Source organism: Mytilus galloprovincialis, chromosome 6, assembly GCF_965363235.1.
Source record: "Mytilus galloprovincialis chromosome 6, xbMytGall1.hap1.1, whole genome shotgun sequence".
In the NCBI taxonomy this organism is placed as follows: domain Eukaryota; kingdom Metazoa; phylum Mollusca; class Bivalvia; order Mytilida; family Mytilidae; genus Mytilus; species Mytilus galloprovincialis.
In genome coordinates, this window is record NC_134843.1 from 14,560,327 (window position 1) to 14,584,046 (window position 23,720).

The 23,720-nt window shown below is 31.5% G+C and overlaps 1 protein-coding gene across 2 annotated transcripts; it reads right to left on the minus strand.

Moving 5' to 3' along the window:
• Positions 1 to 473: 473 nt before the first annotated feature.
• Positions 474 to 22,350, minus strand: LOC143079009 (cytochrome P450 3A21-like). 2 transcript variants are annotated; one of them, XM_076254110.1, is made up of 15 exons: positions 22,036 to 22,350; positions 20,568 to 20,662; positions 19,455 to 19,551; positions 18,160 to 18,212; positions 16,680 to 16,776; positions 16,322 to 16,438; positions 14,431 to 14,519; positions 11,591 to 11,739; positions 10,526 to 10,659; positions 9,755 to 9,812; positions 7,108 to 7,265; positions 6,419 to 6,507; positions 5,259 to 5,396; positions 3,887 to 4,049; positions 474 to 2,049 (listed from the first exon to the last, which is right to left on the minus strand). In XM_076254110.1, the coding sequence occupies exons 2-15, from the start codon at positions 20,639 to 20,641 to the stop codon at positions 1,963 to 1,965; spliced, it is 1,503 nt and encodes a 500-aa protein (XP_076110225.1). In that variant the 5' UTR covers positions 20,642 to 20,662; positions 22,036 to 22,350; the 3' UTR covers positions 474 to 1,962. The 2 variants fall into 2 exon arrangements, with proteins under 2 accessions (XP_076110225.1, XP_076110224.1); XM_076254109.1 differs by lacking the exon at positions 22,036 to 22,350 and having other exon boundaries at positions 20,568 to 20,766.
• Between the last annotated feature and the right edge of the window lie 1,370 nt (positions 22,351 to 23,720).

The following is a 23,720-nucleotide window of genomic DNA, read 5'->3' on the forward strand; positions in this document are numbered from 1 at the left end:
CGAGTCTCGATTACCCAAACAAAAGTCGACTCTTCAGTTGCCTGCCTTCTTTTTGTAAAATTTATCTACTTAGGTAAAAATACATCATTGATTAATCATATCAATAAATAAACTACTTTTTGTTTCGAATGCTGGTGTGAAATTGTCATTTAAAATGCCTGAAAAATACGTGCGTAAGCTTTAACAATGATTACACTTTAAACTTAACATGGTACATCGGTGTACCGTCAGGGCAAATATTTAGTTTGTAAAACTATACTTTGCAAAGTTGCAAAACCTACTGGCACCAATAAAGTTGACAAGATAAAGGTAACACATACAGTATTCGGCTGTTCAAAAGTCATAAATCGATTTAGAGGAAACAAATCCGGATTACAAACTAAAACTGAGAGAAAAACGTCATCTATGAGAGGAAAACAATGGCACAATAGAAACACTGAAGGGCAACACAAACAATTGTTTCAAAGAAAATGTTTCAAAATAACATAATTTTATTCATGGTATCTTCTAGTGACCCTCAGTTAAAAGTTAGAACGTCTAATCTTTACGACTTTGTAACCATTCAAAGCGTTTCTGAACGATAAAGAAAAAAAGTACTATTGTTTGACATGGATTTCTTTTTAATGGGTGTTTATTAAATTATATTAAATAAATTATTGAGTTTTTCTTACTTAGTACTTGACGGTAACGAACTATTAATAACTGTATGTAATTCCCTGTCCTAGATACTTATGTAAATAGCTTTGTGTACTTATTTTTTGTGTTACCGTTTTGTAGATATATTTCCAACCGAGTACTCGGGTATATCTTGATATTAAATAGATTATTGTGTCTTGCTTAGTTAGTACTTGACGGTAACGAACTATTCATAACTGTATGTAATTCCCTGTCCTAGATACTTACGTAAATAGCTTTGTTTACGTATTTTTTGTGTTACCGTTTTGTAGGTATATTTCCAACCGAGTACTCGGGTATATCTTGATAAAATCAACTCGATTTGTATCTATTGTTGTATTAATACACTAAGGCTTCAACACCCTGAGGTTAATAATCCTAGAGTGATTTCAATATTATTTTAGGTATTTTTTGGTCATAAACCGCTTCACCTGTATCGGGTCGGTTTGATTCCATTTTGTTTTTATTTGTGTCGAAGTTGCTTCTGAGTAACCATGACGTAATAAACATGTCGAAATCTACCTAAATGCTCATATTCTGAATAGATTTTTTTCATTTAATAATGCGCAACAGTTTTACTTCAAAAATATATATTACACATACTAACATCCTTACAGATTACATTTTAAATGAAATATACTTCTGGGTAAAGCTGTTGCATATTTCTAAATGTTAATGACAAGATCATTAAATTCGAAAAGGTGCACTAAAAGTGTTTTGTTGTTATCCAACGCATGCTTGCATTTTGCTTATTTTTGTCAAACGCTTTTCAGTTGTATCATGGTGTGTATAAAGATCATAATTTGTGCTATTTCTTGCAAATCACAAAAATACTAAGCGAAATTTGGTTCCACAAGACATAATCAAGAATATTACATAAATGTTTTTGATTATCTGAACTGATCAGGCAGCAATTATTGCTTCATATTGTATATGAAGTTTAGGTGGAGGTCAGGTATTGGAAGAGAAGTTATTCTATTTTCAATTGAACAAAAAACACACTACGTTACAATACCCTAATACAAAAATATTTGTGTGGTACATTGTACATGTATATTACAATTTCAGAACATATCATTTTGTTTATGTATGTTTTTGCATAACATTTTTATTATACAATCACGCAACCACTTGTAACTAACAACAAATTTAAACATGAAGTGATATTACAAATCATTTTAACATTGCCTGCTTATATGTATCTATTATATGAAAGACCGTTCAATTCAAATTAACAATTATTTTTAATAATCGAGTCATAAATTCCTTATAGTATGTGTGTGTATTCTATTGTGTGTCTTTACGAGGATTTGCATTCAAAACTACCCCATTCTGTGCCTTCAGAACAAATCCTTTTTCAAATGTGACCGGTATCTGCAATAAAATATGTTTTTAATAATTCAAAATATCTAACAATCTATGTTTCATTACATACATATAAAATGAATTAAATAAATGAATAAATTATTTTAATAAAGCGCCAACGTCTATACAATATCTGTATAATATACAAATTACAAATATTATATTTATATATATTAAAAATATTAAATCAAGTCGTGTACAAATTCTTATATAAAAAAACACAAAATCAGGTTAGTAGATAATAAAATATTTGCATCCTTGTTCTAACGTTTTCATCCTTCACGGGTCTTATCAATGTATTACCTATAATGGTTAACTTTACAAATTGTGACTTGGATGGAGAGTTGTCTCGTTGGTACTCCTATATAACATTTTCTTATATCTATGTAACTAAGTAACGTTACCATGGAGTAATGTAACTTAACGTTATTGTTTTGCATATATAATATAACTTCTTGATTTTTTATCACATCAAAAATAACACTGCAAAATAAATGAAATCGCTAACAAAATAAAATATATTCTTATATTTGAAATCCAACAAATAAACTTGAAAAAAATGGTATTTGACTGACTTTCTTACTTTGTGTGTGTTAACTAGACAATATTAGAAAAATAAGCCTAAGTTCGTTGATCATACTAAACGTTAGGTGGATTTTGTCAAGCTAAAAAATACTGACGATCAAACTGTGATACTATATCTCATGTAGCAGAATTCGTTCGAAAATCATCATCAATAAGATAAGTCGTTTAACAGTGTAAGAGAACGATGAAACTACCTAGCAATGGCGAGATTAGAAACCAATTTTATCTATAGTGTTTAAACCTATTTTTTGGTATCAGAAAGTACCATTATTTCATCGCTACTCGTGATGAATCAGGAATTAATAATGCAAAAGGAAAATACACAGGTTTAGAAAAGAAATAGATACTCTTCATTGTCCTTTATTATTCGATCTGTTGGTTCGTCCTGTAGCTATTCATGTAGTCGGACTTGCACGTGTTAGGTAGGAACTTCCATATATAAAAATTCGTCGCTAGAAAGGAATATCTGGATTCATTTTGTTAAGCACCAGGAGAAGAGTAAACTAGTAAATTGCAGCAATCTTAAATCGACGTCAAAGTGTATGATTCAAACGTTATGTTGAATTTTACGTTAGAGCACGTTTTCATGTGTGAACAAAATTAAAATTTCTCAACTAGTTTTTCACCGTTTGTTCCCATTTTTCTACATTGAGTTGGCATTAGTATTTTCTGTTTAATAAATACAAAATCTGATAATTCATTATTTTTTGTTATAAGGGTCGTTTTTGCTTGTCGGGCGTCATATAAAGATACGCCTAAACAAGTGACCACTCTACGATAGATCTCTCCATTGGATCATAAGTGAATGTGATACACGGTTAAAACACCTATAATATTCATATTTACCCTAAATATCAGCACAAAAATGATAAATCTACAAATTTTCGGAAGCAAATTTTTGTTCAACCCTCGCCGGGAATCAAACTCATGATATTTTGATATCGAAAGCAAAACACCACCTGCACTGTGTCCAGTGCTCTAGACAACTCGACTACCATGACTGAATAAAAGTTCAGCGTTCGGTGGCCAAGTGATACCTATCCTCGACAGATCTAGAGGTGTAACACAGTACATGATATATTGGGCATGAATATGCAATTGATTGCAGATTAGATAATATACAGATTAGCATAATTCCATCTTTATGCACAATATATAAAAGGTAGTCATATTATTTTATATAATAACCAAATAACCTTGCATCTATCATTTATGGTATAAATGATGTAATGTCAATTTCATGTCAGAAACTTTAACGTACCTCCGTCGTATCACAAACGGTGAAAGAGAAATTCTGAAGCATATACACCAAAGCCATTTTTGCCTCAAGTAATGCCAGCCTCATACCAATGCATATTCTTGGACCGATGCCAAATGGGATAAAACTATATTCTGGTCGTTTGGAGATGTTGTCTTCAGTAAATCTGTTACAAATGAAAAGCCTTTATATGAGTTAAACAAACATTTTAATAATGCATATAAAATAGTATTCAGCTTTGAAAAATACATTTTAAATGAAAACTATATTTATTACAAGAACTTTTTCAATACAGTCGCCAAATGCATTTATCTAATGCATTTATTACACTTGAGGTTCGAACAGTGCTAAGAGCTAACCACACATGCATTATGTCGACTTGCCTTTCCTTAAATTCAAATCTGCTGTCATGATGAAAATGATCAATACTCTTTCAAATATAACAAAAGTCACTTGTTTTACTACAAAGGTAAAATAAAAAAAAAAATTGAGGAAAATTTAAAACGGAACGTCCAGTATCATATGACAAAATCAAAAGCTCAAACATATCAAAGGAATGGATAACGATATTTTTCTAAATCCATCATTATTCATATATAAATATTTTCCTTTTAAAACGATAATTTAAAAAAAAGAATTCATCGTCACTTTGTACTGGGATATCCAAAAAGCATGTCTACATTAAAGGGAGGAAGCATTTATGTTACGACAATAATAAATGCTAAGAAAATCCATTACTCTTATAATTTCAATTAAACAGTTAATACACAATACATATGGTATCTCTACAAATGGACTATGTAAGTTTTTACTGGCTATGGACTAGATGTAGTGGCTGCGAGTATTCTCAGAATTGTACTTAGTGTCTTGTTGTGTATAAGTATTCTGCAGTCATCCAGTCCAGTCCAGTCATCCAGTGTATTAGTTATATTTATTTCTGATTTGTATCCATCAAAGAGTCGAGCCTTTTTCAAATGATTTCATAGTGGATTCTTATAGTGTTCTGTTTTACCACTGTCCCAACATAGGACACTTTCAAACTAGTTTCACCCAGGCATAAACTACTTGTGCCTGTCCTTAGTCAAGAACCTGTAAATCAGTGATTCTCGTTTGTTGATGTATATCATATTTGTTTTTCGTTTATTATTTTGTAAAATAATCCTGAAGCAGTTAGTTTTCTGAATTGTTTTACATTTGTAATTTCGGGTCCTCTTATTATAATTTATTATGTATTGCTGGACTCATTGTTGAAGGCATTACGGTGTCCTATAGTTGTTAATGTCTGTGTTTTTTTGGTTTCTTTCGCAAATCGTCCCATTGACAATTACCACACATCTTATTATCTTATTTTATACATAACTTTTCTTCCATTTACCTTTCAGGATCAAACTTGTCAGGATCTGGCCAGAATTCAGGATTTCTGTGTAATGCAAATGAAGGTACACTTATGTCTGTTCCTTTCGGAATAAACGTGTCTTTAATCGTGATATCGCTCTGACATTCCCTATTAAATCTACAAAACGGTTGTGAAAGCAGTTATTTTACTGCAATTTTACATTATACTGACTGTATCTAATGGATACAAACAGCAATGTACCTAGGCTTATGGAAAGCAAATAAAATATAAACTTCACATGTTGTTTGGGTTGTTTTTGTCATCATCAGGAATGCATTGCCTGATACAAATTGATTGGGTCTCAACACACGGTTGGTGTTATTTTGCTGTCCTAGATCATACGACCCTATAATAAATGACTACTGTAAAGATTTTTTTAACTATTTGAAATTGTTTAACTGTGAATTTGACTAGTGTGTATTGGTTTGGATGGTAAGGCATGCATATCAGAAGAATGTGCCTACTAATAAGGTCATGATCATTCAAATCCGATTTTGTTTTTATTATTTTTTTGGTATAATCAAATTAGATTTATAACATTCGATCAATCGTTATCGTTAACTATTTATTGTAAATTCATTTCAGCAGAATCAGATGGGACTTATTTAAAAGAAATATGTTTTACAACAATAATTTTGCGAAACATTGAAGAAATTGAAACGTGAATACTTCCATATCCGTTGACATAAAGCAATACAAATTATATATTTTTTAGTTATATTTATATAGATTTAACAAACAACGAGGTAAATAATAGCCGACCAGATATTGACATCATCAGTGTGTACCAGTTTACCATCAGTGGGCCGGAATTTACAGTGCAATAATATCCTGACAATTTAAAAATTATTTTCCAGTAATAAAATTGTTATAGTTGAAAACTACAAAAAAAATATTGTTGAGTAAAAATGTTGATCCCTAGATTTCATTTGATTTATGAATCGTTGATTCATGAGTGTTTGAAAAAGCCATATCTCTTCATGTCTTTATCAGGTCAGGAATATGCCAGTTGTTATCTATTTGCTTGATGTGTTAGATGTTTTGATTTTGCCATTTGCTTATGAACTTTATGAGAATTTTTCTCAGAGCTCGGTATTTTTTGTTGTTTTACTTCTTTCTTATATACTTTTATGACTTACCTAGTTGCAGCTCCATAAAGACGCAAAACTTCATTCACGAATCTGTCCAAGTACTGTAACTTTGATATGTCTTCATATTGCGGTTTTTCCTATGTTAAAGCAAATGTTTTAAGCTGTAATCATATTAATTCTTGCAAGCAAAAATTTGAATCGATCCAATATGTACGTTTATATCATTTTAACCTACATTTAATTCTTAACGTCGAGTGTTGTGAGTATTTTGATAATTAGATTTTAAACTTTGAGATCTCTGAACAAGCCCACAGACAACAAATTGATTTTGCACAAGCTGTGTTTAATTAACTTTAATGTCATGTAATCTTATACAGGTAGTGACTAAATTACCTTCGAAAGTATCAATATATTTATTTTTTATTCACGTTATGTTTGTAAATAGTATTATCAGAAAATGGTATTTGATTTTCAAAATGCCAATTGATTGCATTACCTTTTAAAACTATTTGCCGTAGCATGAGAACACATTTAAAGAAATTAAAGGAATTCTGTTATACTAATTTGCCTTGTATTAAAAGTGCTTGGCCTCTTTATTTTCATTTATTTTCTTGTGTGTGTAGTGTACGAAGATGTGGTATGAGTGCCAATGAGACAATTCTTCATTCAAATCGTAGTTTTTAAACATAACTTGGTTTAGACAATGGTTATCGGCTACAGAGTAAATAAGAACTTACCCCACAAAGAACGGTATCGATCTCCTCAATAAGCTTCTTCTGTATATCTGAGTTAGTGGCCAATGCATAACAAGCAAATGATAGTGTATTGGCAGTTGTGTCATATCCTGCTAGGAAGAACGTCATGGCGTTTGATTTCAACTCCATTTCATTTAAACCTGTATAAATAAGTGTTTAATGAGTATTTGAATATTAATTGGTATATACATACTATCTTAAATACTTTTTTACTTATTTTGGTCTTTTGGAAAATGTTGCTTGTAAAGTATTTAGACCTCTCTACAACGAATTTGTTTTACATGTAAACGGTTTTTATCCAACACGATCATAGGTTTGAACGTTGTTTTTTTTTTTAATTTAGACTTGTTTGTATTTATTTCGTTTGGGCTAGTATTATATTTTCCCTCCGCTAGATTGAGGTAAATTACGTTTGTGGTTTACCATCTTTGCCGCAAGTTATTGTTTTCTATTTGGTAATAAATTACTATAAAGATCCACTTTGTTACATCTTATGATCAATTTATTTTGCAACCGTCAATGGCAGTCGGCAGGGTTTATGAACATCAGTTGTTCGACCTGTTAGTCAAATGCGTTTTGTTAAAATATATTTTTAACTGTTTTGGACTTTTAGAAAATGTTGTTTATGCTGTATTTAGACCCCTTTACAATGACATTTGTTTTACATGCACACGTAAAAAAATCGAGGTTTTTATCCAACGCAATCATAGGTTTGAACGCTGTTTTCAATGTTGACTCGCATATATAACAATTTTCTCTAAATATACGCCCAACAGTTTTAAATTTGCAAATTTCTGTTCTTTCCTCGCCGGGATTCGGATTTTTATATCGAGACAACACCGCCTAAACTATGTTCAGCGCACTAGACCACTCGGCCATCTAGACTGAGCAACAGTTCAGCTTTTGAAGGCCTATTGTTACTTATCCTCATCAGTATAAAATTTACTAATTAAATTTGTAGCTGATCTTATACTTATAAGTAAAGCTACATATGTATTAAGTACATTTTATTTTCCTAAAATATAAAACATACAAGTTTGCACTTCCCGAATAGTCATCGTATAGTTCACAACAATGTAATGGTCGCCTTTAATTTTTTTAAATGAGTCATTTGTAACACTTTAATATGTTTTAAAATAAATAAACATTGTATTAAAAGACATTAAAAAGCAAAGCAAAGTTGTGTCTCTCTGTCACTATTTCAATCGAAATTATTGTTTCTACAGAGGAGTTATATTACACATAATTATCTAAATATAATGACCCATGGTAATCTAAATATATTTTATTATTCTTTATTCGCAATATAGATTTTATAACAGTATTTTGTTGTAAATTCATCGCCAGTGATGGTCTTATCTTTGTTACTCAAATTATCCTCTTCTTTGTAGTTCAAGGCACACAGACTACCTGAATTGGTACTAGTTGTTCCTTTGAACTTGTAATGAGGTATAAAATATTGTTCAAGATTGTGGAAGATTATGTAACTTTGAGATGAAGACTTCCAATCTGTTTTAAGATTATATTTGCATAAGTAACTTGTGGTTTTTTTTTTCGGTTTCTACAGTCCTTGATATCACTCTTCCCTGATTCAGATTCATATCTTAATACCAATAGTGGTTTTTGATATATATATATATATATATGTATAACACGTCGTTTGCTGTATATACTCATGTAACTGTAGTTGTAAAACAATTATTGATTCTTTCAGATGTTTTTGACTTAACCCCTAAAGTCGATACAACATGATGTATGGTATAAGTCCTTTGAGTATCATTCGTCTAGCAGACAAGTGGTCGATTAAGACACGATTTATATAATGAATTGTGATCATAAATCCTCAACACTTTGGACTAATGGTGTTTTCTCCTTTACCATTTCAATTCAATTTTGTTTTGCTTTGTCCTGCAATTAATTTCGGTTACAGATTTTTTTTTTAAAGTGCAGTTTTGCCAAAATATCATCTGTCAAAATGTTTTTATTAAAAATTAGACTACATAGCAACCTGAATATTGGAAAAAATTATTAGTTAAATACATATTACTATTCTATTGATGATATAGATATAAACAACATCAAACTAAAGTTTATCCTACCCTTTTATTCATTTAAAAATAATGGTGTTACAAGTATATCTATGCGTCTTCAAGCATATAACATTAAGGCAAAGTAAATGTAATTTGACTTTTTCTTGATTTTTGCATTAGTTCATATAAATTAAGAACTATATGGAATTATTCCTACGTATGACATTGGTTCCAATGAATTATTGTGATTTCCCAGTAAACAAAAATATAACTTAAAATATGAAAACAGTAAGTGAACATAAACTGTTATCAAATGCTTGCAAAAAGTATTTAAAACCAACGTTTTGCAATGAGTGATAACAATCAACTGTTTGCAGTTACAAAATGTAGTAATCAGATATTAAAGCCACAAATGGAAAAGAATTTTTTTTTGTAATTTGGTTTTACACAATCATTAGTTAAATGATAGTTTTTGCTAATGTTGTCTGTTTCGATTTTTTTTTATTACTGTTGTACAGGGCTCATTATATATTTTCCATAGTCAGACTACATAAAACACACATTTTTATTTTAATTTAAATGATTGATTTATTTCTGACCTCTTTTTTCATCCTTGTGTCTTGCGTTCATCATTAATTGTAGGAAATCTTGGTATTGCTATAGAATATATAATAATTTGGTATAAGCAATAATATATGCGAACAATACTAATGACATCCGCACTTCACGCTTACTTGTACATTGTACGCAACCAAAGAAGAAGAAGTTGAAATTACTATTCCAACTTATTAAAGGGATACTAGTATCGAATGTATCGTCGAAAATTATTTCCTTATTTCAAAAACAAATTGACTAATACCAAAGTCTAGTATCTTTTATGAGTTTTTTTTTTCCGATGTTCAAATCTGAAATCGTTTAGGAAGCTATAGTAATGGTTGTTCAGCTTAAGCTTTATTTTGGTTGTGGGATTTAACACTGAATTTATGATTAACTTTCACAAATGTAAACTTGACAGTTAGAAGCAGTCTGAATTTATTCAATTAAACATGTGAAAAGGTGTTGTGCACACAAAAATCACATTTTAAAGACCCTTTTACCTTATCGATCTCCAAATCCGTTTCGTGTGCACAACATCAACAACTTGAATAAATTCAGACTGTTGCTCATGGTAAAATTTATAGCTGGGAAAGTTTAATATATAATCAGTTTGAAATCCAAAATCCAAAATAAAGACTTAGCGTAAAAACCATTTATATACATTGTATATTTAAAAAAAAATAGGATTGAGGAACTGAATCAAACATATTACACGTATGTTTAAATGAACGATATATTTTCTGATCTATTGTATTCATATTGTATTCCAATACCTCATTCTTTCCGTCCTTTCGAAGTTCGATAGCAGACCGTAGCGCAGTGTCGAAGAATTCAATCACATCTTTGCCAACTCGGTTTCCATGGAGCAAGATGGTACCAATTATATTTTTCAGAAATGGAAACATCACTGAAATAGAAACACTTTCAATATATATTCGTCCATACGTTTTATAAATCTCTTGTGACGCTGTACTGGTACAGCTTTAATAGTGTGAAATGATAAATTAAGGGGCTGAATACTGAGTGCATCACTGTGGACATTTTTATGTTGAATTTAGAATAATCATCCGTAAAACTGCAACATAATAACGTTACTAAGCTTTAATTACTAAAATTAAAAAGATTGAGTGTAATTTCAGCAAGGTTCCAATTATTTGGGGTTCAACTGAACTAATGCTACATATTTCAAATTTTATAGTCGCTTAAGTATGATGCTTTACTAGTATACAAAGCACCACCAACATGCAGTAGATACAAGTTGACAATCAACCACATTAAGTACAAAAAATAAAAACAATATCATTGCCAATACGAAAATACAAGCAACAGCACACAATCTACAAACAGAATACTGATCAACATGAATAACTTCGGGGTTATGTTAGGTACTCCGAGTTCAATGAGATTAATATAAAATATTCTCCTAACTTTAAAACAGAAGTGTTATTGATAAGCAGATCGATAAAAAGATTGCAATGAATTTATAACTGAAAAATAGAATTGTGAAAATTAATTCGCATATGAATATTCAATAATTTTTTGATTGGTTATAACGATTCTTAAATTTACTCGTTAGCCTTTACGACCGACTTTACAATATGTTTTTTTTCTCGTTGTTGAAGGCCGCATGGTTCCCTATAATTACTCACATATATACACTTCATTTAAACTTTATTGGACAGTTGTTTCATTCGTAATTTGTCCACGTCTCTTTATTCTTATAGTGTCGTATACTGTTGATCTGAATGTCAAACATAATCTGTGTTCTTAATTTATATGTGGTTCACCTAATTACGACAACAACAAAGGATTTATACAGTCGTTAATAAATAAATTACTGATAAACACAGCAAATGATGAGGCAAGTTGTCCAATGGCTGCTTTCTTTCCATAGTAAACAAATCTATTATTTGGCTCTTTCTGTGAATTAACCTCAATACCAAAAGCTGTACTAGATATGACATCCATAGTAAATGCTCCACACAATCTAAAAAAATGATACTGTTACTGTTCGTGGATGAAACTATTATACTATGCAATTGCAGTATATTAATTTGATCGCAAGCAATTTCATTGAAAAAGAACCTTGACTACACTCGAAACAACTGGACCGATTCACGAAAGAAAAAACACGATCTTAACCTGGAATTACAGGGCCGTAGCGTAATGGAGGCAAATGAGGCAAATGCCTCACTTTTGAAACGACGACCAAACTTTTAAAGTGTCTTTTTTTTTTAATTATAGATTTTACATTATCAATATGCAAGTTTCGCGTTTCAAATTATCTACCAGCACACTACTACATCCAATATGTTCAATCTGCAGCAGCGATTGCAGCTTTTACCATAGCGAATCGATGACGGTAAAAAAATAAGTGTTCCGAATACAAATCAAAATAAAAAAAATTGAAACAAATCTTAATGTCGTTACCAAACTCGTTGAAGATGGGTATTTTAAAGAGAAAAAATATGAAAAAGGTAACTCATGAGTATAAAAACACCCCTATAAATATGCTGGCTTAATACTTTCCTTGGTTTATTTTTAAATCGATTATAGTTATTAATCTTTACAGTAAAATAATTCATTGGCCAAAAATATAATAATTATTCATAATTAATTTAAACAAAATCATGAAGCGCCTTTTCTATGGAAGTCTTAAAAATGTATAAGGCAATTCTTGATTTTTATTTATCTTTAGTAAAAGTAGGAATGATATATTTTTGGTATTGTTTAAAAATATTTTTTTTCGTGTTTCTTTTTCTGTTTATGATCAGCATTGTCTGGTTGTATGCAAGCGTGTTCCATTGATTCTAGTGCGGTAGGTCGTGGGTTCGAACCGCGGTAGGTCAAACCAATGACTTTTAAAAAAAATGATAGAATAATGTGTCCAAGTAAAGGTCTTCCATCAGAATAATGTGTTCAGATAGGTCTTCCAGCGGAATGTTTAGATAACTTGTGATCACTTGTGACATTAGAACGTCAAAAATCAGGTTAAGTAACAATGTTGGTCTATTTTTCTCTGTACCTATTCTTATGGTTAATGATTATGTATAATAAATATATTCTTATTGATGCTCGTCTTATAGAAGCTTATCACTTGATGTTGGACTATATATATATATATATACATAAGTCAAGAACGTGTGTTGAAGCAGTACAGGTCACAGGAGAAAAGGAAAGTTTTAGTTGACCAACAGAGATTAACTTTAATATTGAAACTTGATTTGTTACTTACTAGGCTAGTTAATAAAAAAAACGCATTTCTGTTATATTTTTTTATTTTTTATTACAGATGGTAATGCTGGAAAAAGCTTCTCCCGTACATGTCAGGCACCCGAACCACCCTAAAAAAAAAGCCCAAAAATTTTTCGCCTCGCTCCGCTCGGCGATTTGCCTCACTTTAAACAGACCTGCCCTACGGCCTTGAATTATAACTTACGTGACAATGGTGTTAATCTGAGCCGTTTGTCAATTTTTAAATTTACTGTTAGCAAAACTATGAATTATTCGAAATACTATGTATTTTCTTATCCCAGGCATAGATTACCATAGCCGTATTTCGCAGAACTTTTTAGAATTTAGGGTCCACAATGATCTTCAACTTTATATTTGTTAAAACTTTCTAACCGTTTTGATCTGGGCGTCATTGATGAGTCTTGTGTAGTTAAAACGCGCGTCTGGCGTATTAAATTATAATTCCTGGTACCTTTGATAATTATCAATTGATTGAATGTCAAGTCGACATAGTTATGACGCAGATAACTGAAAATACAAACATTTTTTTTCTTTCTTTTACGGTTACTTAAGGGCATACGATACAGTTACAGGGGAGGTAATAACGTTGCTAACGTAAATTGTTATCTTCGCGACGTCAAACGATGACTTATCGGGAACAGATGCAGTTTTCGGTTGATTTTTATCATTCAAACTGATTTAACTTGAAAACGAATGCATGGATCCCTCTTTTTAAAATGACATTTGGTTTGATTACGTAAGAAGAGTATGTGTACCAATTTTCCTGAAAACGTAAATATTGCATTTTTTTTAAATTTGATTAATATACAGCAAAAAAAAAAACGACGGTTTTTTTCCTACATACATGATCTTTTGATAATTTGAGTTATTGGTAAAAATAAAATGTACAAATTTATGCAATATTTATATAACACATAGATTACAAATAATTCAACAAAAAAACAGATCGTGTTTATCTTTTACTACAAAAAAGTTATGTGTTTCTATCGATATGAAAAATACGTCCACAAATCCGTATTTTGAAGAAATATCTGAAACTTGAACCTTAATTTAAACAAAAGTAGTACATGAAGGTATATTTTTTATTAAATATTTGATTTAATCAGGTAAAAAATAGCCAACATGCAAATTTTCATCAAAATTTGAATACGGGATCAAAACTGTATTGTATGCATGGTTTACTTTTACAAATTGTGATTTGGATGAGCGGTCTTAATAGTACTAGTACCACGTCTTCTTATATCTATTTGACAATACATGTAATTCTATTTATTATACAGACTAGAAGTTTAATTACATTTTGTCAGTTTGATCTTACTTTTAAATTATTCACTGTAAGAGTTCGTGCTATCTTGATTCGGTACTTCTGATGATTAAGTGTATATTTGAAGACATTATGGATGAACAATCACATGACACTTACTCTTTCATATCAACAGGTTTCTTGTCTCCCCGCTGTGAGTGGATGTTTTCTACCAAAGCTTGACAACATTTTTCGATTTTCTGTACCATCTAGAGGACAAACCAAACGAAAATATCGTCAGATGTGTAACACCTTTTTAAGTGAGAGGTTTAACTAGCTATAAAACCAGGTTTAACCCTCTATTTTCAACATACCGGAATATTTGTACCAAGTCAGGAATGGCACAGTGGTCAGTTGGTTTTATTTATTTGGTGTGTTTGAGCTTTTGATTTTGCTATTGATAAGGTAATTTCATATTCATATTTTCCTTGTATTTTCGTAATTTTTAGGAAAAAACATCTATATATTGCCCCTGGGTAAAATGATATTGTCTTATCTTTCTATTCCTTGTCCATTGTCCCGTAATGTTTGGTATTATCTACCTTTTTTTATTCTAATAGATTGAAAATTTTGTATTACTGTATAATGTTACGATGAATTGATACTGATAGTACCATTGAACAAAAATGAACGCAAAAATAATAGAAAGTTCTAATATATCTAGTTGAATAAAAAAGTGGTTTATATCAAAACTAGACTAATAACCAGTTGTTAGCACATGGGTTATGTTCTTCTCATATAATTCATGATGGTATATTACTAAACCCCTAACAGGAGGGATTGTGCCTCAAATTCATATGATGAAAGCATGTCAGTAACTGCTAGTTTACTTAGTCTGTTGTTATTTATGTATAATTGTCATTTTGTTTATTTCCTTCTGTTTCATATTCTGACATCGGACTCGGACTTTTCTTAAACTGAGTTTTACTGTGCGTATTAGTGTGTTCGTTTTTCTACATTGGCTAGAAGTATAGGGGAGGGGTTGAGATCTCAAAACAAATGTTTAACGCCGCCGCAATTTTGCGCCTGTCCCAAGTCAAGAGCCACTGGCGGCCTTTGTAAGCCTTGTATGGTTTATAATTTTAGTTTCTTGTGTATAATTCGGAGTTTAGTATGACGTCCATTATCACTGAACTAGTCTACATATTTGTTTAGGGGCCAGCTAAAGGTCGCCTCCGGGTGTTGGCGTTTCTCGCTACATTGAAGACCGATTGATGGCCTTCGGCTGTTGTCTGCTCTATGGTCGGGTTGTTGTCACTATGACACATTCCGCATTTCCTTTCTCAATTTTAATTGTAATAAAGCACAATTATAGTATCCAAGTTTATCAAGAACGAAAACAATCACCTTTAATCATAGTTTTTATTATAAATAAATGCCAACATTCATTAATTCGTAGCTGAAAGTCAAATGGCACTTTTCCAATGTCTAGGTATAATTTGAAAATCATCAGTTCACTTGAACAAACAAATATTTGACAGTTTTATGGTGTCTAGAACTAACTGAGTAGTTCCATCCCACGAAGACAAAAGTCCTTCATCAAACGTTACTAAACAGTACTTCCAATCTTTTTGTGTTGTAAAAGGGTATCTTATGGACAAGTATATGTTTCGTATAGAAGATATGCAACACGTATACATAATGAAAGGGAAGATACTGGATAAATGATGCTACAATCCAACAACACCTCCGCACAGCAGAAATAGAAGCTTAACTATAAAGTTTACATTTTACCAGATACCAACTTAACCTTCTTTTTGCCAATTGAGGCTTAAACTAACATTTAGTATAATGATCCTAACTGATCATGTTACAAAAATCCAACAACATTTTTATCAGAAAAGACGTTTGAAACACTCTCCCAGCAGAAATAGCCATTAAACTATAAAGTTTCCATTTTTCTTAATACCAACTGAACCTTCTTTTCACCAATTAAAGCTTAAACTGATCTTTTATTATGATACTGATGCTAAATGATTGATTACTGCTGTTTGATTGTGATATAACTTACAAGTTTTAACTTTCCCACTGTAAATGTCGGTGAAATTGTACTTCTGAGAAACTTCCAATGTGTTCCCTGGGCCAAACCTACACCAGCTAACATTCGTTCTGTCGGCTTTACTGGTATCTGCAATAAGTTTCTAGTAATATAATATATCAAACTGAATTGTATGCTGTTGGACTAATTGTTAAAAATCATTTTAAAAATAAAATATTGCGTTTGTCTGTGAATCTTTTGAAAATTTGAAGTTATCAATTCGCATTTCTAAAACTAAAAAAGTATGAAGCATATATCATATAAATACATTAACTAGAATACTATTTCTTTTCATCTGACATAGATTAGTAAATGTTTTATTTTCACTTACAAATCTGTTTGGAAAGTTAGAGAATTCCTTAACAAAAATCACTTTCAACATTTCTGGATCAGCAACTAACAAACTTGGTATATGACACTGATAAACCCTGAAACGAATTCACTAAATACGTCATTTCCTGTTTAGTTTTTTCTATTATGTTTTTACCTCTCTTTATTCTATTGATTACATTGGCAAAGAGAAACATCGGACCATTAAATTTGCGCATAAACATTACGTCTGTTCGCCTTAATCTCTAGTAAGTACTGTAACAGGCAAGGGGTGATATGATATATATCAAGGGAGATCGATGTTACTGATCTGATATTTTACTTAACCAGGGCAAAGATACAATTCCTGCTCTAAGCTAAAGTGCTTTTAAAAAGATAGTCCTCGGTGAGCATGTATTTTTTTTATCCTGTAACTTAACCTTTATGGTTTAATGTATTGGTATCTAAGTCCAAACCATTGTCTTTGATATTATATATATATCAGTGATTTACTATGTTGAATAGTTGTCTCATTGACATGGCTTAAATGTGGACCGCGGAGAGGACCTTACTCTGAATGAGAATGGTTGTTACGATGTAAAGGACTACTGTTACTTTACAAATGTAGGCAAAAGTTTGATTGATGTTGGGGTTTTAACGTCTGGCTATCTAAATAGATATTGCGGACTACAATAATCTATTCTTGAAGTGTTGGATCTGCTGTTCTTTTCCCTTTTATCTTGCTCCGACCTGATGGTTAAGGTTGGTAAGGAGTGTCTGACCGTTCTAGTAAGGCGAAGGCAGTTCAAATGGCCTTTGGATCTGGCAAGGATATTGGCGATGTATGTGATGGTGTGCGAAGTAGGTCGGGGCCATCAATGTCAAAACCCTCTGTGAAGCTTACTTCTAGGTTTGGTTGGGGTATAGAAGTACTGGCGATGGCATGCTTTCTGGGAGTTGTACGGACTAGTGACAGTGTCCGTCTTGATGTTGAGTCCCTCTGGTTCTCCACGATATTTTTTTGGTGTAAGTGGTATACCAATAACTGTATCCATGGCTTGCGTCTGACAGATGTTATCTACGCTTGCACTGGTGGTAGGTTCATGAATTGCAGCCGAAGCAACGGCTTTTTTTCCGTCCATCCACTGGGTAAAACTTTCGGCATTTTGTCTCCTCGTAGATGGAGGATTGTGTTTCCTTTCAGTGACAAAGGTATTCGTATACCTGTTATATATACAATAGTTTGCTAATTGACGGGTAAACTTTCAAAATGTTCATTCACCATTCTTATAACACGGGTTGATGAGTTTAATCATCTAACATATTCTACTGACTATTTGCTGACCAGTTGGGTTCTTGTTGCTTAGTGTAATTTTTCAGAATGATATTTCATGGGGTGCAACTTCTCCTTTGACTATTGGTTTGTTTTACTGTGCAGATGTATGTTATTTATGAATGTCCTTTTATTTTCAAACATTGTTTGTGTTTAAATTTTATATTACCCGACAACATTGCCGTATTTCCTCACAAGTTCTAAATCTGTGTTACATGAACCCTACAATATAGAAATTTAACGTTGATTGTGTCTGATTTTTGTATTGGAGTACAAATACATAACAATCTATCCGGACACTAATAATAAGTTCATTTCTCTATTTCTCTAACGTTATGTGTATTGTATTATTCAGCTTTTGAAGTCAACGATCTTTGTGTTTTTCAGTTATCATCATTATGGCGATTTGTTCATTATTTCTTTTCCCAACGATTATATTCTAACTTAAAAAGTTAGACATTTATGCGTTTGGTCAGTGTAGTCCTTTCATGGCAATTTCTTTTCATTGTTGAAAACTACTTGTGTGTGTGTAGATCTTATGGATATATTTTCTTCTGTTATGTTGCCAATTAATGATGATTGGGGATAGAAATGTATCAATCTATTTGGTGTTTGTTTACGTCCAGTTGCAAATGTTTCGTGCATATGAAGTATATGTATACCTTATTGATCATTCCCGCACATTAATCTTTCAAGACTATCATTATATATCAAAAAAAGTTTTGTACAATTCTGCAACTTTGAATCATCGTGGAAGCCAAAATTTAAAAAAAATACTGAAAGGCTTGATATATATATTTCACAGTTATACACTAAAATTGTACAAGACGTGCTCCGGTCAACGCTTGTAGACACCAATAAAATTACAAAATGAAGCATTGAATTGTTAAATGTATAAACTATCGATGATTATCAGAGTATCAGAGTATCACAAGACTGTTTCACTGTAACATATTACGTCCTGAATATGCATATACATGTGTAAAACTTATTTTGATATGTATAGTGATTTCCCCCTGTTAGCAATATAATTATGATTCCTTTTTATTTATACGAATATTGTTTTCCATTGAAAGTATGTGACATTTAAATACAAACAGGATAATGTATACAAAATTTAAATTAAATGATAAAATAAGTTCATGAGGAGGACATGATCAATTATCTATATATGTCAGGGCGTTGACCGGGCATTGCTTTTCCTCTTAAATATTGGTTTAACTAGCGGTTACGTTTTATAATGTTTCTTTTGATCCGACTTGAATCTAACACAACTTATCACCTTCGTGATGAGAAAAAAGTCGGAAATCATGGCAGTTGACAAAATCAAAATCGGACGACCAAACTGATCGTTTTGTGCGACGTTTAGATTTGCAAGTAGTGAATGTAAAATTTTAAGAAATTTTTTTTTAAAAAAAGTATCAAATCGTCCTTTAACCTGAAAAAAACATTCAATTTAATTACCTTTTTAAAATATTCTTTCAAAATCCCAAGAAAAGGAGTTGGTTCTGGACCAGGAACACCAAGCCTTTTCCACAAACTGTGCTTCCATTTTGAATATCTATAAAGCAACATAATTAAAATAAATATAAACCCTGCATATACATGTATAGGAAAAGGCTGTTAGATATTGGGCCTTCTATAGCTGAGTATGCGGTTTGGACCTATAGTTGTTAATGCATGTGTCATTTGGTATCTGGTTGAGAGTTATCTCATTTGCAATCATACCATATCCTACTTTTATATATATACCTCACATTTCTTTGTTTAAATAGAAGGCCCCCATAGAACAAAACAGGTCTTAAACGTTAAGAAAACCGACAAACTGTAATATCTTTGCATTCTAAATTTGATGTACAGAAGAAGAAGAAGATATTTTATTTCCAATTATAGTCCCCAAAGGGCATAAACATTACAATATCAATAATTTTCATAATACAATACAAAATATACGCATGGCTGCTATTACTTGATTTATTTCACTTGACTGAGCGGGTTTTAACTGGTTCACTTATTTAAGACCAGTTCATCTATAGACAGGTATTTCAGGATAACTCATCAAAAAAGTGTCCAGTTATTCGTCCTATATCATACACTCAGTTCATTTGTATATCTGTTTGGTAACACTGACAGGTGATTAGAAATCAGTTATAATTATAACGGCCATCATCCTTATCACGCACATCTTCAAAAAGACTGTCCTTACAATAATTAAAAAGTAAGCTCCGCCCGATCAGTTGAAATAACATGGGTAATAACTGAACATGCTGAAGTTGATCTCCAAAACAATAACTCACTTGACAATAAACCTCAATTTGGCTTGGATATATCAAATAACATCTTTATAGCAGAATATACATGTAAGAGCAGTACCCTAAGCAATGATACACCACTGGTGTCTCCAAATGATGATGGATGACTTTTCATGATTTTGTTTATCGTGGGTTTTTAAGCGATACAATGCCATGAATGTATTATTAATGAAGTATGACGGCTCACCTATTTTACGGATACATAATCGCAGGTAACTTTAATTTATCATGTTTATAGTTGGATATAAAATGAAAGTAGACTTACAGGCAAAATGTTAGAATCAGAAGCAAAATGGTCAACAGCCATCCTGGTACAGAGATAACTCCGAGTAGCTCCATTGTATATATCTTAAAATTTACCTGAATTAATACATATCACATGTATCAGTGTGTATATTATCAATACTTTCTATTTATATACTATCTATGAACTCTTACGTTGCATAAAGTTTATTTATCACATGAAAAACGTTAATGTGAAATGAAGATCATGTGATACTTGTTTTTTAATTCTGTTTTATTTTTACTTTTATTCAACGAGTATTGCATGTATTAACAGTATATAATCGTCAGAAATGAAGGACTACTGAAAACCTAAAAAAGAAGAAGAGGTCCTAATTTGATTTTCACTCTGCTTTCAATTGGATTATAAACGCCTCGTTTTACGATATGAGATTTAAACTATTGATAGATGGATTACAATTTGTTGTTTGATCTACGCCGCCTCATAAGATTCTCATAACATAAAAGCTATATTGCGGCTATTTTCAAACATTTACAGAGGTATTTTATTAATCAGATTGATTGATTGATTGAATGAATGTTGGCGCTTAACGCAACTTTTAGGCGGCACTTTCGGGTTATTTCGTGGCGGACAGTTTTTATTGAGTGCCCGTCAGCAACCATCGACCTTCAATGGCCGAGTTCACTTGAAACTTTTCAATCGACTTCAGTCAGAGTTAATAGATTTTCGCGATAACGCACTAGAGTTGATATTCGGAACAACTCTAAGCAACTCTAGGGTAAGACCAGGTGACCAATTGCATAAAACATAAAATATTCTCATTGGGTTGACGTCATTCAAGAGTTTCTCGAGTTTAACCCTGACTCGGTGGGGGTTGGAACCAGGGTACTAGGGGTTAACTCGAGTGGTTCATGTAAAATCGTTTTGTTGAAACCCGAGTAAGTAAAGTTAACTCGAGAGTTTCAAGTGAACTCGGCCAATATGAAAACACAATACAAGTCAATTAAGATTGAAATCGAGTGCAACCGCACGAGCAGGGTTTGAACTCACAACCTTAAGTGTTGACTGACTAGGGATTACAGTAGAAGAACTACTTAGACCAATTGTCCACCGAGGCCCTTATTTTTAAATCAGACAATATGTCCTTCAATATACTAAAACACGTAAAGTCATGATTTAACCAAAATTACTTATTTCATAAATGAAATTCGACACTAGGACTTCGTGATAAAGATTAAAATCATGTTTTACTGAAACAACATATTTATATTTTAGAATATATTCCAATTTCCTTTTAAAATGATTTGTTTGTTAAAGACGTGAAAACAAATGGCAATGATAATACTTAAAACCCAAAAGCTAAGGCATATGTAAAATGACGACATTTTTGGTGAAATTCTTCCGAAAGTAGTGACACTTGCGAGAAAACAGGACGGTGTGTATAGTTAACAATAAAAAGAAACGTTAATAATGTTGCGGCACACAGCACCTTTTTCAAAGTTTATCAGGGTCATTTTCTTGATTTTGGAGATACAGTAAACTTTGATTTCTTGTTCTGAAAAGAGTAGAAAGGTAGGAGAGTAATACGAAAAGATAATGCCTTACATGTACTACTGAAATACCTATGAAATTAATATGCCTGTCTATTTCAAAGTCGACGTGTCGCTGAATTTGTTTATAAACTATTACCCTTTCTTTTTGCAAGGTGAATGGATTAAGTTAACGTTTGTTCAATATCCAGTGGCAAATCAAATATATATTTAAAGGTTAGACAATACTTGGTCATGTGTTATGAAGATTTAAGCCAAAGGCGAAGCCGAGGGCTTAAATCTTCATAAAACATGACCAAGTATTGTCTGACCAATTTAGAACATATTCACATTTTACATAATAATACAAAATTAGCCTTTCCCATTGTAATATTCAAACCTTAATAAGAGTTCACTTTTTATAATGAACCAAATGTAAAACATAGGTAATCATCATTTTAATGGATGAAATGAAATAGCACTGACATAGTTTGTGAGGACCGAATGGATAAATTGTTTTTCTTCTGGTTCAGGAAAAATTCAATACTTTTATACCTTTAGATTTTTTTAATATTGAAAAGAAACACAATGGTATGTAAATCCCCTTTTTGAAAGTTGATTCTTTTTATAAATAAAAAACTCTGTATAAGCATTTAAATTCAGACCATAAACATTAAATGCTTACTTTTCATTGAAAATTTTATATGTATTGTGTTCCACCGAAAAACAAATATTTTGCTTTACATGTATATATCAGTAGTCTGGCATTGTTGTCTTGAAAAAAAAAACCCTCAAATGCCAGGTATATAATAAATAGATATTTTTTAACCTACATCCTTACCCTGATTTTTTTATTTATTCTATATATGTGTCCCATTAGAAAATGTATGAAAATTTGCAAAATTCAAAATGTTTTGTTTTAATCTTTGCTCTTTCATTTTCAATCAGTAGGTTCTTTTACCACGGAAAATGCCTCAGGGGATTGTACACTTCATTACTGCAGTTATTAAGAGTTCACTTTCAAAATAAACTGACAATGAAAAGTCATTCTGATCATGTATACCATTTCATAGTGCATGGAAAACTATGTACTATGAAAATTAGAGGGGAAAAAACTGACTTTTCATTGGACGAGAAGGGGTGAGTATGTTCTAAACATTTTTTAAGATGTCACTCACTATGATTACTCATTTGTCATATTAATTTTCCATTGTATTTCACACTATTTGACAAAATGGGTTTATTGCTTCAAATTGAATTTTGTTTCCTTGATATTACTTTCGTGTTTGGGGTATTTTCAGTTCTTTTTTTCGATTTTTTTTTTTAAATCTTAATTACATTTCAGATTTCTTATCTAGTTTCGACATTTTTTTTTTACTAAATCCAAGTCTTACCTCAATTGAGCACTCAATAATTTCCCAAATCTACTTTGTTATGATTTATAATTGTACTTTCTTATTTTCGACCAGACTCAAGCTATCGAACAATAAGATAGAGAACAATAAGATGCATCAAGCTATAATTGTTATTTTGTGTTTTTTGTCAATCTGATGATTCGAGCGTTTTGTTGTTTTTTTTTTAATTTCGACTGATATTCCTAGTTATGAAGTGCTGTATCACCACTGCCCCAGGTAAAAAAGGGCGA

Excerpts from the sequence above, each read along its gene's own strand:
- LOC143079009 (XM_076254110.1), bottom strand. The coding sequence starts at position 20,641 with ATGGAGCTACTCGGAGTTATCTCTGTACCAGGATGGCTGTTGACCATT. Across the intron at positions 16,777-18,159 it reads AAATACGGCAATGTTGTCGG|GGTTTATCAGTGTCATATAC; the intron begins GTAATATAAAAT and ends AATTCGTTTCAG. Across the intron at positions 9,813-10,525 it reads GAAAGGACGGAAAGAATGAG|CAATACCAAGATTTCCTACA; the intron begins GTATTGGAATAC and ends TATATTCTATAG.